The 16069-nt window shown below is 43.4% G+C and overlaps 1 protein-coding gene across 5 annotated transcripts in view; it reads left to right on the top strand.

Moving 5' to 3' along the window:
- The first annotated feature begins 200 nt into the window (after positions 1-200).
- chb (chromosome bows) overlaps positions 201-16069 on the top strand; it is a 217347-nt gene continuing 201478 nt past the window's right edge. For all 5 annotated transcript variants that reach the window (XR_011894844.1, XM_050179158.2, XM_050179159.2 and 2 more), the window contains exons 1-5: positions 201-384; positions 7032-7264; positions 11978-12056; positions 12654-12697; positions 14558-14614. Coding sequence is in view for 4 of the 5 variants with exons in the window: in XM_050179158.2 (XP_050035115.1) it covers positions 7079-7264; positions 11978-12056; positions 12654-12697; positions 14558-14614 (366 nt within the window). In the remaining variant the exon portion in view is untranslated. The remainder of the gene's footprint in view (positions 385-7031; positions 7265-11977; positions 12057-12653; positions 12698-14557; positions 14615-16069) is intronic.

Raw genomic sequence — 16069 nt, 5'->3', positions numbered from 1 at the left:
CATACAACACTCACTTTAGTGCATATATGGTGGATATATATAGTGGATAATAAATGATGATGATGATCACTCAACTTTAGTGCATGATAGATGGTGATCAATGATCAACGTCTAAAAACGTTGATGGTGATAGCGCGCTTAGCGCCCTCTCTTGATGTTCGGACGTAGCTGAACTGACGTCATGAAAATTTGATGGCCGTATGTGGCTAGGTTTAGCGCTTAGCAGTGTTGTAGGTGTTGGGTGAGCTACTGCCGGAGTTTGTTGAAATATACGTGTGAATCTTCATGGTTTCCACAAGAAAAACACGGAAGAAAAGTGCAGTGCTCGTGAAAAGGTGTTGTCTGTGCTGTGCAAAAAGCCTGGAAAGGTTCACGAGAGGAGCGGTGAGTTAACTTCTTCTTTGATGCCGCAAAGTGCGGGCGCTTTCTCAACGTAAGCCTATAGTGCCGCTTTGACGTTGTTGTTCGAAATGTTTGCTTTGGATATAAGGTATCTCATACAGCGTTTCCTTTGGTCGAAGCATTGCTCTATTTCTCTTGATGCTTTTCTGCTCTCATATACAGCTCACCACGGTGCTGAGGGGCATGTCAAAGCGAAAGAGTTGCGCGTGTAGCAGTCATTCTCTAGCTAGGTGTCGGCTCGGATCGCGTAAATTGAAGAAGAAAACGAGAAAGCCTATCGTCGCCTCTGCATTTCCCAAATTCAAACCGACTTAGAATTTTCAGTTATTCTTCTATAAATAAAACGCACACCGCGGAGGCTTCCTTTTGCCGTGTTAAGGTTGCCTTTGCTCTGAAGGAGTGCCCTCTGCGACAGGATACCTGCTGTCGGCGTTTTGCTTTCTCTTTTAAGAAATTTGTTCTTGTGTCTCAAAAAGTTACGAGGCGAGAAATCGCTTGATTAAAAGACACACGTTAGAAGTTTTAGCCTGTTTCATGCCATCGCGACGCTTCTGCTCGCCGGCTACTCGGTTGTCACTCCCATGCCGCCTGTGGCGCGTTCATTCTCATTCGTTCGGCGCGTTCATGCTCAGCTGGGCTTCAACTGTATGGATCGCCAAGACAACGTAACCAAGCTCAGTGCTTTTGGAGTGAATCAGTAGCACTCAAGCTTGCTCGGACTTATTTGCATTGGACGAAACTAACGTGTCTGCATTTCGGATGCCAGCAACGCGCTACCCAGCATCATCTCGTTGCGTTCGCGTACGGATCCCACGCTAAGGAGAAAGGAGCAGCAAGAAATTCGCTAGCCATAAGAAAACAAATCTGCTGCGTAGAAATCTTTCCCCGCTAACTGCCGTATCTGATATGCCGTGAATCCTTCACGGTGTGTCTTGGCATACACGCGGCCAGCCGCGACGGCCCCACCATCGTGGTTCGTGTATGTGCGCGCTTGGTTTTCTCGGGAAGGTGCATCCCGCAGAGGGGTGTAGCCCTTGAGTGCACCGACAACAGGTTGTGTGAACGTGCGAGCTGTTTCAGGAGGCGCGTTTTTGGTCAGGGCGGGCGCGGCGACCAACACCGCTTACCCACACGTCCGGTCACGCATATAGTAGTGGGCCATGGCCATGAGATCTCAGTGTACGCGAAATTCCCAAGTAAGGCAGGGCCCGCCTGACGTCACGTAAGCGCGCGGAATTGCGGAGGCGACGACGACGAACGACTGCTGTGTGCCGCCTCTGCTGTTTTGGCTGCGGCGGTGGCTGACGTTCTCCGGCCGGTTTGGCGGCAGTGGCTCTCGCGCGCGAGGGCAAGCGACGTGACGAGGAGTCCACCGAGCAGGCAGGCAGCCTCTGAGCGTTCCGCAGCGGACTTCCAATTGTGCATGCACTCGGACTTCCGCGTCTTGCTTCTCCCGGCGATGTCTTGAGGGGAGGAGAAGCTTAACGTTGACACGCTTCATATGGCCGCGCCGCTGGGGATACCTCACTTGGTTGGCGTTTCGCAAGACACCGCGTATACGATATGGGTCACGGACGTGGCTGTCACGCCCGGCACTTGTGTATACTTTGCCGAGGCACTCGGGAGGGCTTGTAGGGGCCCCACCTGTGGTGAAACGATGGTCTGGGCGTGCGCAAACTGGCTCCCTCGACTTTTGCCGGCTTACGATCAATTGTCTCGAAGTGGATCCCTCCCACCTGGAGGGCAGTTGTCATTGTTGTACAATGCATTATGCTGGTACCGCAGATATTTTATGACAGGAGGCTGCGGTGAAGAAAGCTGCATATTATTGTACACGCATTGCTCAGGATGAGTGGCCCGAACCGGGCGTATCACACCGTACCACTTATAAGTGTGTTAAGCAGAGTGATGAAAGCAGCACGTTAAAGAACCCCAGATGGTCCATGTTATTCCGGAGTCCCCCACTATTGCGCACCTCAATCAAATGTGGGTTTGGCACGTCAAACCCCATAATTAAAATTTGTTTTAGTTTTGAAAGAAAACACTAGTGCAGGTCCTTTACATTTAAAAGAAGACAGCAGGTTTATTTATTCAGTTTACCCTACATTCTCGGAGGAGTATTGGGTAGGGGGGGGTGTTACAGAAAAATGACAAATATTTAACGCAGAAAAGGGAACTACATAGTAAGAGAAACAAATAAGTTTGTACATTGGAAAAAAAGGAACACTGGTAAACATTGGAAAAAATACATACAAGGTCGAGGGAATACAATAGAAAACAAAGTCGAAAAACGATACAAAGGCGAATACAATACAAGGTCGTACAACATGGTCAAGCGAACATGTGAAGTTCCAAATGTTCACGAAATTTGGCAGGATCTTTTATTGAGACAATATTATTTGGAAGGCTATTCCATAGTGTGATGGCGCGCGCTAATGCAGAGTTATTGAATGACTGTGCGGCCAAAAATGCGCCTGAAACTGAGATGATTATGAAGTCGAGTAGATGTGCGAGAAGGAATTTCAAGCGACAAATGGCTGGACCATGAGTTATAGTAGTAGTTATGAAAGAGGCATAGAAGAGCAACAGAGTGGTGGGAATCCAAGTCCAGCAGGGGAACATCGCATTTAATTTGGGTAATGCTAGATTGACGACTGTAGTTAGAAGTTATAAAATGGGCAGCACGATTTTGGATGGATTCCAATTTATCTATTAGGTATTGTTGATGAGGAGACCAGATCGATGAAGCATATTCAAGTTGAGGGCGTACTAAAGTTTGGTAGGCCTGTTGATGGATGGTAGATGGCGAAAGGTGCAGATGACGATGTAAAAACCCTACAGTTCTGTTAGCTTTAGCGCATATCTTCTCGATGTGAAAGCTCCAGCAAGATTAGTACAAAAATAAACGCCAAGATATTTTAAGTAGAGTCAGAAGGAACTTCCGACGAGCAGATTTTGTAAGGAAACTTAGGATATGATTTCATACGAGTGAAGGAAAGAATGCAGCACTTAGATGTGTTAAGTGTCATTTGCCAATGGCCGCTCCACTGATTAACTAGGTGAAGGTCATTTTCCAAAGTTAGATGATCATCATTACAGTTAATCATTCTGTAAATTACGCAATCATCAGCAAAAAGTCGTGTGCAGGAGGGAATGTTGCTCGGCAAATCATTGATAAAAATTGGGAAAAGAAGAGGGCCTAACACCCTGGTACACCTGATGTTACAACAGATGTGGAGGAGCTAAAGTTATTCACAGATACGAACTGTTGCCGATTAGATAAGAAATTGCGAAGCCAAGATAATGTTAATGATGCAATCCTAAGAGCAGTTAATTTAGCTATTAGACGACAGTGAGCAACTCTGTCAAAGGCTTTTGCATAGTTGAGAAAGACGCAATCAATAATTTTGCTATTATTCATGCCATAATGTAAATCTGACGTAAATTACAATAGTTGGGTGTCACAAGACAACGCTTTACAGAAACCACGTTGATTTTGGAAGAAAAAGTTAATAGATTCAAGATGGTTGGATAAATGGGAGGCAATGATGTGCTCGAGAAGCTTGCAACAAATGCATGTTAGTAAAATGGGGCGGTAGTTACCAGGTGAGTGTCTGTTTTCATCTTTGAATATAGGAATAACCTTGGCTATCTTCCAGTCAGCAGGAAGAAGACCTGTTGATAAAAACTGCTGAAAAATGTAGTACAAAATCTGACTGTATATAGCTGATGTGTTCTTTAGAAATTTATAATTAATATTGTCAATGCCACATGATGTAGACACCTTTAGATCGTGTATTAGTTTGGAAATGCCTTCAACACTAATATTTATAGGGGACATGAAGCGATAATGAAGGTCAGAGACACAGGGAACGGAGGAACAGCCTTCATTGGTGAACACAGGGCTAAAAAACGAATTAAAAGTTGAAGCAAACTCAGATGCAGTGACAGGAATGAAGACAGATGCAGACAGAACTTTATTCCATGCGTTTCTTACGTAAATGTTCAAATTTGAAAGCCTATGTTTCTTTGTGAAGCATATGCTGCACATGACAGAAAGGAATGCTAGATTATTCACTTCTGAAGAGTGCGTCACAGTGGAAGACAGTCAGGGACAGCCTGATTAGCTTGTTGAGTGAGGCTGCAAATTCTTGTCGTCTTTTGTTACCTGTGTCGTTGACAGCTGTGACAGCCGCACAATGAGGTGTCAGGAGTGTAAAGTAAACTTGGCTATTTACGTGCAGGGTCACGCACATTGGAATGAGGATGTATGGGCTGCAGGCAATACACAAATGCAAAAAGAACAAAGACCCCCTCCAGAGGCCCTAAGTTAAAACTGAGCTCTACAGGGTTCAATTTTTGGGTTTAATACATGTTGCAATCTTACTGAAGGGAGGTGCAGTTTCTTTTTGAATACTGCATTGATTTACTTGTTATCTCTCTTTTGCAATGCCAGTAGTTGTGCCCAAACGCTGTGTATGTGACTGCATTTCGGGTAATTATCATCCAAAGCAGCTTGGCAGGTTTTTGTAGATATTGGGTGGAGAGTAAGCACGAAAGCTGATGAATTGAAAGGTATACTGCTTGCTTTTATTGGAATTGAGTAGTAAAACATTTGGTAAGCATTAAAATTGAAGTGAACAATTCTGCTGATGACAATGTATATACCTCTGATGATACATAGGCAGGCCTGAAGGCTTTACAGACGAGACATTGCTCTTAAGTGCGGCATACAGCTGTTGTAGGCTGAAATTGGAGGCATTTTCCTGTTGTCACTGTTTCATGCTACATTGAAGCAGCTGCTGCACTACAGCTTGCAGCAAGGAGCAATGCACTTTGCTTGTTACAAGCCAACATGCTTGAAATTCTGCTAGACTAAACGACTATTTGTTGAACAGAGCAGGGCGTTGGAGCTTTTGCCATGTCTTAAGCGTGTGTGTGTGTGTGTGTGTGTGTTGTGTGTGTGTGTGTGTGTTGTGTGTGTGTGAGTGAGTGAGAGTGTGAATGTGTCTAATTGGAGGTTTCCGGGATAGGCTTTTGTCCTGCAGTGGACATAAATTAGGCTGATGATGGTTGTCGAAGTTATGTGAGAAGCACTGGCTACTGTGCTGTTTGTGAAGATTGCATTGATAAATTGTGTTGGCGCTCATCGAGACAGCATGTGTTTGTGCAGCTGCTGTCAGACTTCACCCAAACAATAAAGACATGTCCATGTAGCTTAACTTTAAAAAACACAGGCTGTAAGGAGCAAACATGGAATTCTTTGAAAGGAAGACAGATTAAGCTAGCACCAGTCGAGGTACCCTGAACAGAAATGACCAGCACAGTCCATAGGAGAAGCAAAAAGGTACTTAAAGTGTGTTCAGGTTAACTATGTTGGCGGTGACCATACATCATAACTTTCACATATGTTATTCTGCTGTCATAACAAGAAGTTCCATCATAGCTTGTTATTTTGTGAGTACAATTTGCTTTTACCGGTGTCATTTACTAGTTTTGACAGAATGACTGCAAAGAACGCAGACTGAATGATTGTATTTCTCTCTTTGCCTCTTACTAATGTGTGGTGTGTTGTCAGCCCCCTAAACTGTTGACATTGACAACAGAGTTCCATGGTTGTGGCTAACAAATTGGAAAGCTGGACATAATGATGCAACATTTCGTGTAAGTTGTTGTGTGTAGCACCTCTTCTTTATGAATGGCCTTTGTTGACTGTCGTGACTATTATTAAAGCCGTTCACTGAAACACTGTTCAACTTTTCAGTGAGTTTCCTTAATGTCCTTATTGTTCTGGAAACATTCTTTCAAGAGAGAGATTTATTATGAGAGAGAAGCTGAGAGGTCAGCCTGATGTGCCATGTTCTAGCCTGCTACTCAGCATTGAGGAAGGGGTAAAAGGGAACGGAAGAGGAAAGCGAATAAGGTGATAGTGATATAAAAAAATATTAAAAATTAACAGGGCGTTCGCTCAAGGTGATCTTTTGAATGCTGCATATTGAAAACAGCGTCACTAACAGTGCACACTGTTGCGACTGTTGTCGTTAGTTGCCATTAGGAAACAACCAACTTCCATAAACATTGTGCAAATCTCTCACCAATATTTTAATTAAGGGCCAGCAAGATCATGTTGCTGTGATTGATTTCTAGTTATCCTCAATGCGCCAACGGCTGTCCTACGATCTGATGACATCGTGTTACAAGCTTTCATTAGAATTTCTTCACAACAGCTGTGTGACATTCATGCATTTCTTGGGTCATCCCCAATGTCTTCTATTTTAGCACTGTATTAGATAAAGCCATCTCAGTCGCAACTGTGGGGTAAGGTGCTGTTCCTGCAGGCAGTTTTGATAACCATGTAGGTTGTGGCAGCTGCTATTTAGCTTGCTGTAGTATTTGATGTTTTCTCACTGCTCCATGTGAAAATCCATAGGAGGGTTAAGATGGCTACTTTCAGTTGTCTACTCAGTAAGATAGGTCTCCATATCAGAGGATCAGTGTTATGTTGTGCAAATAGAAAAGTCAAGTATGGAATTGCTGCGCATCCTATGAAAGCCAGCAAGGTCCTTTGAGGCTACGAAGTCTGAGAACTGCACTGAAACCTTGTTTAAAAAAAAAAAAAAAAAATGCAGGGTTGGGGGACGACACAGGGCTGGTGACAGCCCCCAGGCCTGAGAAGATGGCACTGGTTGTGGGACTGGAGCAGTTTGTGCCCCAGCTGGGCTGCCAAGACACCAAGAAGCGGCTACAGCTGGGTGCCACCCTGCTTTCCTACCTGGAGGACCCGCTCAACCTTGTCGACTGCACTGAAATGGGCGCTGTCGTTGATGGGCTTGTTGCCTGGCTCAACAGCAGTAACTCAAAGGTGGGGGCATTTCCCTTGTGAAGCGTGGAAAGAGGCCAGACACTGTTGAAACTTACAGCACTGGCATGGCATAAGCAGTGTTATGACTTTTCCCAACCAGCAAAGAGGACATGCTGTTGCTGACACTCCCTTAGAAGTAAGATGAATTGAGCTAGTTGGTACAGATTCATTTCCCCAACTCAGTGCACAGAAGCTGCACTCTGCAGGCCACGTATAGAGCACACATATGCAACACACACGTACCTGTTAACTGGCACACAGCCACCTATATGCACAAAATGTGGAAAAAAACTGACAGCCCAGAATATCTTAATTGAAAGTCCAAGACTTCGCCAATCAAGACTGCAGCATTTTAAAGACCTTTTCATGCATAATTTAGCAACTTACCCTGCATTATTTTTATCCCATGACCCCATGTTTAGTGTTACGAGTTCTTAGGTACCTCGCCGGCGTCCAGTTTTTAGACACATTATACTACAATCTAAGCTACCAGGCTCCATCACATACATGAGGAGCCGGAGGTGTTCGAGTGCCTTGAGGCCTCACAGCTTTTGTCACGGTAAAAGTACTTTGCTGATGGCTTAAAGGCAATAAGTTATCACTCATAATCACTGAAATCTACTTATGTATAACCTGTAGGCCTATAATATATAAGTTATTGCTCGTAATCACTGAAATCCCTACATATAACTGACACACAGTGGAAACGTCTGATCCAACAGTAATGCCAATGTTTTAGCTAGACCTTTTACACCTTTGTTTCTGCTAGATTCTTATGCCTGTATATCCTTGCCATTCTTGTGTGACTCGTATATATTTAAATCATTGAATGTATCAATAGTTATGGCACTGTTTGACGAAAGATGCCCTTGCACCATTAAAACCCATTATTCAATCAATACATAACTCAGTGTAAACTAGACAATTGCAAAGAGGATTTAAGGAGAGGGTAGGAAAAAGTCATGCACAAAAATAACCCTTAGTACCTTGCATCCTAGACCTGTCACATCGTCATATGCCGAAGTTGCTTAGTGGCTATGGTGTTGGCCTGCTAAGCACGAGGTTGCGAGATGAAATCCCGGCCACGGCGACCGCATTACGATGGGGGATGAGATGCGAAAACCCCCGTGTACTTAGATTTAGATGCATGTTAAAGAACTGCAGGTGGTCCAAATTATTCTGGAGCCCCTCACTACGGTGTGCCTCATAATCAGATCATGGTTTTGGCATGTCAAACCCGATATTTAATTTTTTGTCACATTGTCTGAAAAAGGTTGTTGCAAAATATGGAACAGAAGTGGATTTTATTGTTGAAGAATAAGCTAAGTAGTTTATGGGTTGCCATTCAGAAATGAACGTAAGGTGAGCCTGGCCATCGTGCATGTTTAGTCAGGCATGAGGTCAATTCATGTTGTGCACATGTGCAGTTAGCTACAGCATCCCTCCCACGTGTGGACGTGTATACTTAGGTCAGACAGGCAGATGTCTGAGCATGTGCTTATAGGGGCATAACATGTTTGTAGATCCCATGCAATGTGGGAGTCCATGTCAATGCGGAGCATTTACCTGCACGACGCATGGAAATAAGTGATTATTTTATAGGCAGTAAGTAATGTGGGATCTGAATAAAATATGGGAGAACATCAAGGGTTGATGTATTTGAGCTGCACATAAGTGACAACACCTTAAGTATTACACGCTTGTTGCTTTGAAACATCCTTTATTGACATGTTACTCTGTTTGTGCTATGGGTTTGGCAAGGTTATTTCGAGCTACAATTGTGAATGGTGCCATGCCAGGTGGCACATTGAGAAGGATGAGTAGTGGCCTATGAAGATTGAAGCAGTAGTTGTAGCCATGGGGGGTCTTCAAATTGTTAAGTGCCCTTGGGAACACATAATAATGATACGCCCTGTGGGGGCTGTTAGCATATTGTGTCCAAGTCCCAGTGCCTCTCATGTGCTTGGTTCATTCAAAATGTCGACCTTCTCGAAACAGACAGCATGCATTCTTTCTCTGCTTGCTCATAAGTATTTTGGTCACTCCTCTTGGCTTTTCACAGTGATGTGACATTGTTTTGTATCAGCACAACAATGTTTATACAATTGCATCTCTTCCACTGTCAGAGCTCACTTAGGTGTCATTAAGAGAATTTTCGCATGCCACTATTTTGACGTTAACTTCCCTAAAGTGCCACTAGAAGACCAATTTTTTTATAGCACAATTTTGACATCTGCTATAGAACACACGCCTATAGGAAGAAAAATGAAGTGCTGCTCATTAGAGCATGTGGCATGCATTGTGGGCATCTTCGTCGTGCAATATACCATGAATGAAGACGCATTGCCCTGAGCTCCATTCCCGTGCATTGTCCTTCAATTTCCATTACACTTATTTATTCCATTAGGAAGTCTCTGTGCTTTAGAGATACATGTGAGACAGCATTGTATGTACAGGTTTTATGCCGTGATTTATTGTTTTATTAAGGAGAACATAGGTGCGTTCACTCACACTACATTGTAGTTCATATTCAACCTTACTGCCTGGCCCACCCCGCAAAAAAAAGTTGCTGACTGAACCAATAATACTTCACATTAGAACGATCTGAAAAGTCTCACAGGGTCGCATTTGGTGACACATTGCTGGTATTGTGCGTGTGGACCGTTGCTGTAATGGAGCCAGAGTTTTGCATTGATGCAGAGTTGTCATGTCCCTCAAAATTTTGGAAGCTTATTTTATAAAGCACAATGGTGACAAAATGTGCAGGCTGTTGTGAAGTTGGTGGTCCGTGTGGCCACGAAGGTTCCATGCATGGTGCCATGCCAAGTGCTGGAAGAAAGAATGGTTCCGAGCTGCATTTAAGAGAACAGAAAAAGGTTTATTTTCAAAGGCACATGGTTGAGTTTTACATGCAAGTCTTCAACTTTCGGAGCACACTACATGCTAGATACTTTGCATGTCCAAGCCTCCCCTCACAGAAGTTCAGATCTGCCTTTTATGCTATTTATTTCCTTCTTTCCCTCGTCGAGAGAATTCACTGGCCAATCACAAATGCCAAACGCCCACTTGTCTCCACTGTATCCAGCGTGCGCCATAAAGGCAAACACATGGCAAACTGTGAAGCTGCCATTGACCTCCTTCCCCGGGAGTCTCTGACAATGACCCTGTCACCGATCAGTGGCCTCTTTGTGACGGTCAGGAGGGGGCGACGTTGTTGTCTTGAAGCGAGCTGTCATTTCCGGGCACTCGAAAAGCCGAAGTTCTGGAACATGACTGCCTGTCCGTCAGAATCAGCTGACGCTGATTGAGCTGCCTTGAGTGAGAGGTGAGGCCTGATCAGTACCTGTGACAGCCACATGCCTGCCGGTGAAGTATCCGTTGTTCTGAGGGATCGCCAGGCACAACAAGGCCTAGCTTCCGTAGTAACATTATACAGTGAATATGTTTTTGGAATGCGGGTGATCATTGTCCGCTATAAGGTGCTGTGAAGTGCTTTGTGTTTACATAACGGGTGTTTCCTGAATAAATGATCGGTTGTTAGGTTATTCATGTGCCTTCTATTGGTGGTGGCCACATGTGTGCTGCTGAAAGAGGCAAGCTGTGTATAGCATGAGCATTTTTAAAGAAGTGTTATTTCAATTTTTTTCTTCTCTTATACTACACACCAGGAATGCTCTAGGAATTTGTGAAGTTGTTTTTATGGCTGAAACTGTAAAACCTCGAATTAGCAAAATTCGTGATGTAATGAAGTTTTTCGCTGCAAGTACAACTTTGTTATATCGAGGTTCGACTTATTAAATTTGTTGCTGCAATTAAGGTTGCTCATTTAGGCTTCTTGGCTATTCAGCCATCCAAAATTTGTATCTTGTTCATTGGTACTGAAAGTCTACACTAGACTTGGAAGACAAATTGACTTTGGAAATTTTATTCTGAAACCAATTATATGGACATTCAAACCACGTTTGTGCAATTGTCAACACAATGCTGTCGTGGGTGCAATGGTGCATGTGGGGCTCGTGCAGCCTAGCCCACCAAGTCTGCTCTGTCTGCATGGCTAAGTCCATACATGACCTGCGCACTCTGGTAGGTCTAGTGATGTGCTGCAGCTGCCATGTCGAAGGGCAAGCATGCAAGGGCGAGCCAAGAAGGCTAGTGGCTTCATGCAAGCTGTCTTCTCATGCACCCAGTTTTGGAGGGCACATGTTCTGCGAAGTTTTGGAGGCATGGCACAGTTGAAATGGCAAAGGAAGCAGCAGCACGGAAAGTTTGCTTCGGGACAAGCATGCACGCTCCCTGTTGCCGGTACTCGTCATCACCCCAATGTTATGGCCACGAGTGCCTGTGGTCATCGAGGGAACTCTGTTTATGTGTGTCTCTGGGTGCATGACACCATGCTACTTTAGTTCGTAAACAAATGTTTTCTGCAATTTATACTGCCCTCTTACAGCTATGAGCTTTACTTTGTCTAATAATCTAATTACTATGCTATCACTGTCAATGCTTCATCTTTCGGACAAAACTGTGACTTTTGTTTGTAGGCTCTACTCACACACAGCACAAGCTTTACCTCCCATCAGGTTGATATGACAAAAAGCAAAGCTGGCATAGGAATGTCTGCATCTGCTGGTACTACAGCCAAGCAGATCTCTGTGCTGCTGGTGTTGTTTTATTCGTGGCTTGCTCAATGCTCCGTTTGTGTGCTTGTGTGGTTAGGTGGCACAGAATGGCCTGGAGATATTGTCGATACTGGCAGAAAGGCTCAAGGATGACTTCCGCCCCTATATCTCCACAGGTGAGCATAACTTTGGTCATATAGTTCATAGCTTTGCCTGCATTAGTTTTGTAGAATGGAGGATCTTCATGGATGGCTTTCCTTTGTTCTGAGAGAGTGCCACTGTAACATCCTCCTGTTTACGATTGGGGTGGCACAGTGCATTGCGGAATCAGGAAAATATTGACGATGGGGTTAAGCTCTTTTTCTTTAGATTGTACAGATTGCTAGCACTAAAGAATGATTTAAACAAAGATGATGGTCAGAAGGATTGATAAGCTCAAAAGACCTGTCTCATAAGTATTTCTGCCTGCTGTTTGTGCATGCAGCATTGGGTTATGTGTTATCTCTAACTGTGCGTTCACCTATTTCTTAGACTTCAAAAACTCTGTCTTTGCTACATTTGTTCAAACGTAACACTGGTTCATTGTAGTGCTACTGTGGTTTCCAGCCTTACTATGGCTCCTGTGTTGCAACCTCGCATAGTCTGCGCCATTTGTTGTGGTTGAGAACTTTGCCGTTTCCTTGCATCATTCATACTGGGGTCACTTAATGTATGCATTTAAGGTAGATTATGCTTTGTGCTGGCTAAGCATGTCAAAACTATTTCTTTTGCAGTCATTTCAGCGGCCATAGACAGAATGGGTGACAGCAAAGATTCTGTAAGTATTTTGCATATTTACTCCTATTCGTGATGTGTAGGTTTGTTTTTGTTTGAGCTGGGAGCTGCTATATCGATGTAGATTTAGTTAAGCTAGACACAACTGTAGTGTGTCTTCCACATGGTATAGTTGCAAACTGAGGAACTTTCATGATTTTACTCCATTGTCACCAGCCATGCCACTGACAATAATAGCATTTCTGACAAACTTCAGTGTTGAAGTCTGGCAAAATGTTTTGACAGCATATTCTTTATTGAGAAATGTCTTCCGAAATATTTTTCACACAGTGTTTTGTTTTCCATCATTTTACTCCCCCTTTAATTTCACCTGTTTCAAAAATTCCAAAAGGTGCTGCCACTAGCCAAAACAATTGAGTTCAAATGATTTGAACCTATTCGGCATGCCTGCAGCACTTGCAGGTCAGCAGGGGGCCTCTGCAACCACCCTCGCGCTGCTAAGGTCATGGAATCGAATCCCAGCTGTGGTGGCCACAATTTGATTGGGGCAAAATGTAAAAATGCCTGTGTCCCGTGCATTGGGGGCACGTTAAAGATCCTCTGGTGGTCAAAATTAATCTGAAGCTCCCACTGCGGCATGCGTCATAATCAAATCATGGTTTTCGCACATAAAATCCCAGAATTCAGTTCAGCTCTATTCAAAGATTGTTTTCTGCCCTTCTGCTTCTTCCTTACATTTACACCAGCTCACCAGCATAGTGAATGACATTATATTGTATCACAAAAATACGAAAAAGAAAAAATTACCAGAGGCAGACAGAGCAGAAAGAAAGGCGGAGCTACCATATAGTGCCATCTTTGTTTCTGCTATGTCCTTACGGTATTTTTGCGCTACAATATCATGTCATTCAGCACGCACAAAGTCACCCGAGAAAAAGTTATTCAACGGCATAGGCTGCAACGTCTTTGTTTCAAGAAATAAGTTTTGCATCATGAAGCTCGTTACTCGTGAAAAGTTTCCATGCACATGATTGCAGCCTAGCACTACAGGAAGAAACACAAACAGAAAAAAAAAAAAAAGAAATCTTGTGGTTGAGATAAAAAAATTGTTGTCCAGGTATTGAACTGAGGAGAACTGCTTGGGATTTGTCTTTGCAGTATGCTGTTTAATGAGTTTTAATGTCAGAAAGGCAGCATTTGGGATAATACAGACACTGTAATGGAAAGCTTTGATCATCTGTAGTCCTTTGAACTGCACCTTGTGGGAGATAAGTTTGCACGGGGCTTACCTTACAAGCAATGGTCAAGAAAGGGCGCAATGCTCTTCCACTCCGCAGTGCACAAAGGCGCTATGGCAAGGTTTGTCGACTCTCCGACACTGTGCAGAGACGGCTCCGCTATCAGATTGCCAACAAACACTGGTTCCAAGATACACCACAATGTGACAGTCATGGCTTTTACTGATAAAGGCTCACCACAAGACCGACAGAGTGTATGCACCCACTGCGCTAGGGCTAACTGGGTAGCAGTCCACCAATCGCGAGAATGAGAAGTCACAGGAGCAAAGTTCCCATGTAACTGACTTGAACTACCTAAGCACCACACACACAAGATGGGCGATGAGTTGCGGGAATGCACCTCAATCCACACAGCCTAAATGTAAGCATATGAGCAATTCTGTATCCTGCATGAAGAAAAGCAGGGGCATCAGTTGAAGCTGCCGGGATGTCGATGTAGCTGTAGAGTGCCATAGTTGGCAAACCACTGCATTGGTGGGTTTATGTATTGTGCTGCATTCATTTAAGCAGTTATTTTTTTCATGCATAATCCCTTGCTTCCTCTGTTTCAATAAAATTTATGCATTATAAAGATCTACACCATTGTTGTTTATACCTTATTCCAGGTGCGGGAGCAGGCGAAGTTCTTCACCATGAAACTGATGGCAGTGTCATCTCCTCAGGTCTGTCATTTTATCTTTTGGCAGCATGTGTCTGTGCAGGATTTTTGCATCACACTGTGCAGGAGTTGTGAGAACTCCCATGCCTCATTACATCGCACATGTTGATGTCTCTACAAGACGACAGAAAACAGCACCTGGCGCCAGTCAAAGCTTGTTAATGGCCAACTGCTACTCGCTTTGGCTAAATTGGTTATGAATGAGTAGTATATGCTGCTCAAGTAATCTTGGCAGAACTGGTAATTGTCTAATTTTATTAAAAGACTTTAAATAGCACCTAAGCACATGTCACGTGCACCTGGCAGTTAGTAGGTAGGCTATAAATCCTAGTCTAACGCCTCCAAGATTTTCAACATACTGCTAATCTCACAAGCTCACGCAGAAGAGTTGTGCTGGTTCTCAGCATACTGTGTTAAGCGTCATTTCTGGTCAGCAATAATGGTGCTGTTTTTTTCCAGTTCTGGTAGCAAAAACGTACATTTTTGTCAGCTTCTTGTGTTGCATCCGCTCATACTTCAGATGTAAATTTTGTATGGGGTCCTAAATTTCTTTGTACTTGGTCTTTAAGAACAGGCTTATGGGTCCTTCACTATTTAGAGTATGCACCTATCTTTTAGGTCTGTCAGAATGTTTGTTTCAACTCAGTACAAAAAGAGAGTATGACGGACACATGTCATCACTTGTTCTTTCAAAATATAAAACACACCAAGACTGATTGCTCATCCGTCCTGACACACGAGGGTGCTGCAACATCCGTGCATTGTAAATACTGGTTCACCCAACACTGACAATTTAACATTTAAAACCTGAACTCCTTTTTTAAGTTTTGTGTAATAAAGTTATTGTGTTGTTATAATTAGTATACTAGCAGTATTAGCATATGTGTAATGCACGCTTTCTAGAATTCTTATGAGGTGCTCACTGCAAGTGTGATGCATGCGATAACTTCTGCTGTAAAGTCTCATTTGTTTCCTACTGTTGCCATGTGAACGACACATGTGGAAGCAGTTTGCAGGCTTTAAGTATTCTTGAAGAATCTCTAGTCATTCTGAGTGCTTGATCATAGCCTGTTTTGACATTACAGTATTTTACATATCTGTGTTTGAGGACCTGCAAAGGGTTGTCTAAGCTTAATATACAGAACACAGTAATAAGCAGAAAATATACAGTAAGGCTCAGCAGCCTGGATGAGGCAGCTTTATGAAGCAGCTAAGGAGTCACAGAAGGAGATAATAAGAAGGAAATTTGCAGATAAATCTTCGATATATTTGATTCACAGTCGGTCAACAGTTCACGAAAAGCTCTCTCAAACTGAACATTTTTTTATCTTGCTTCTGTGACCTCAGTAAAACAGTGACAGGTCATTAGGGTCAAAATAGAATTAGCAATTTGTTAAGTTGCTGTCGCTGTATATGGATGGATAAATTTCATGTGCATCAACCTTTCAGACTTAGTGGT

The sequence above is a fragment of the Dermacentor andersoni genome, chromosome 5 (assembly GCF_023375885.2).
Source record: "Dermacentor andersoni chromosome 5, qqDerAnde1_hic_scaffold, whole genome shotgun sequence".
In the NCBI taxonomy this organism is placed as follows: domain Eukaryota; kingdom Metazoa; phylum Arthropoda; class Arachnida; order Ixodida; family Ixodidae; genus Dermacentor; species Dermacentor andersoni.
Note: the sequence above shows the minus strand (reverse complement) of the source record. Positions and strands in the feature narration are given on the sequence as shown.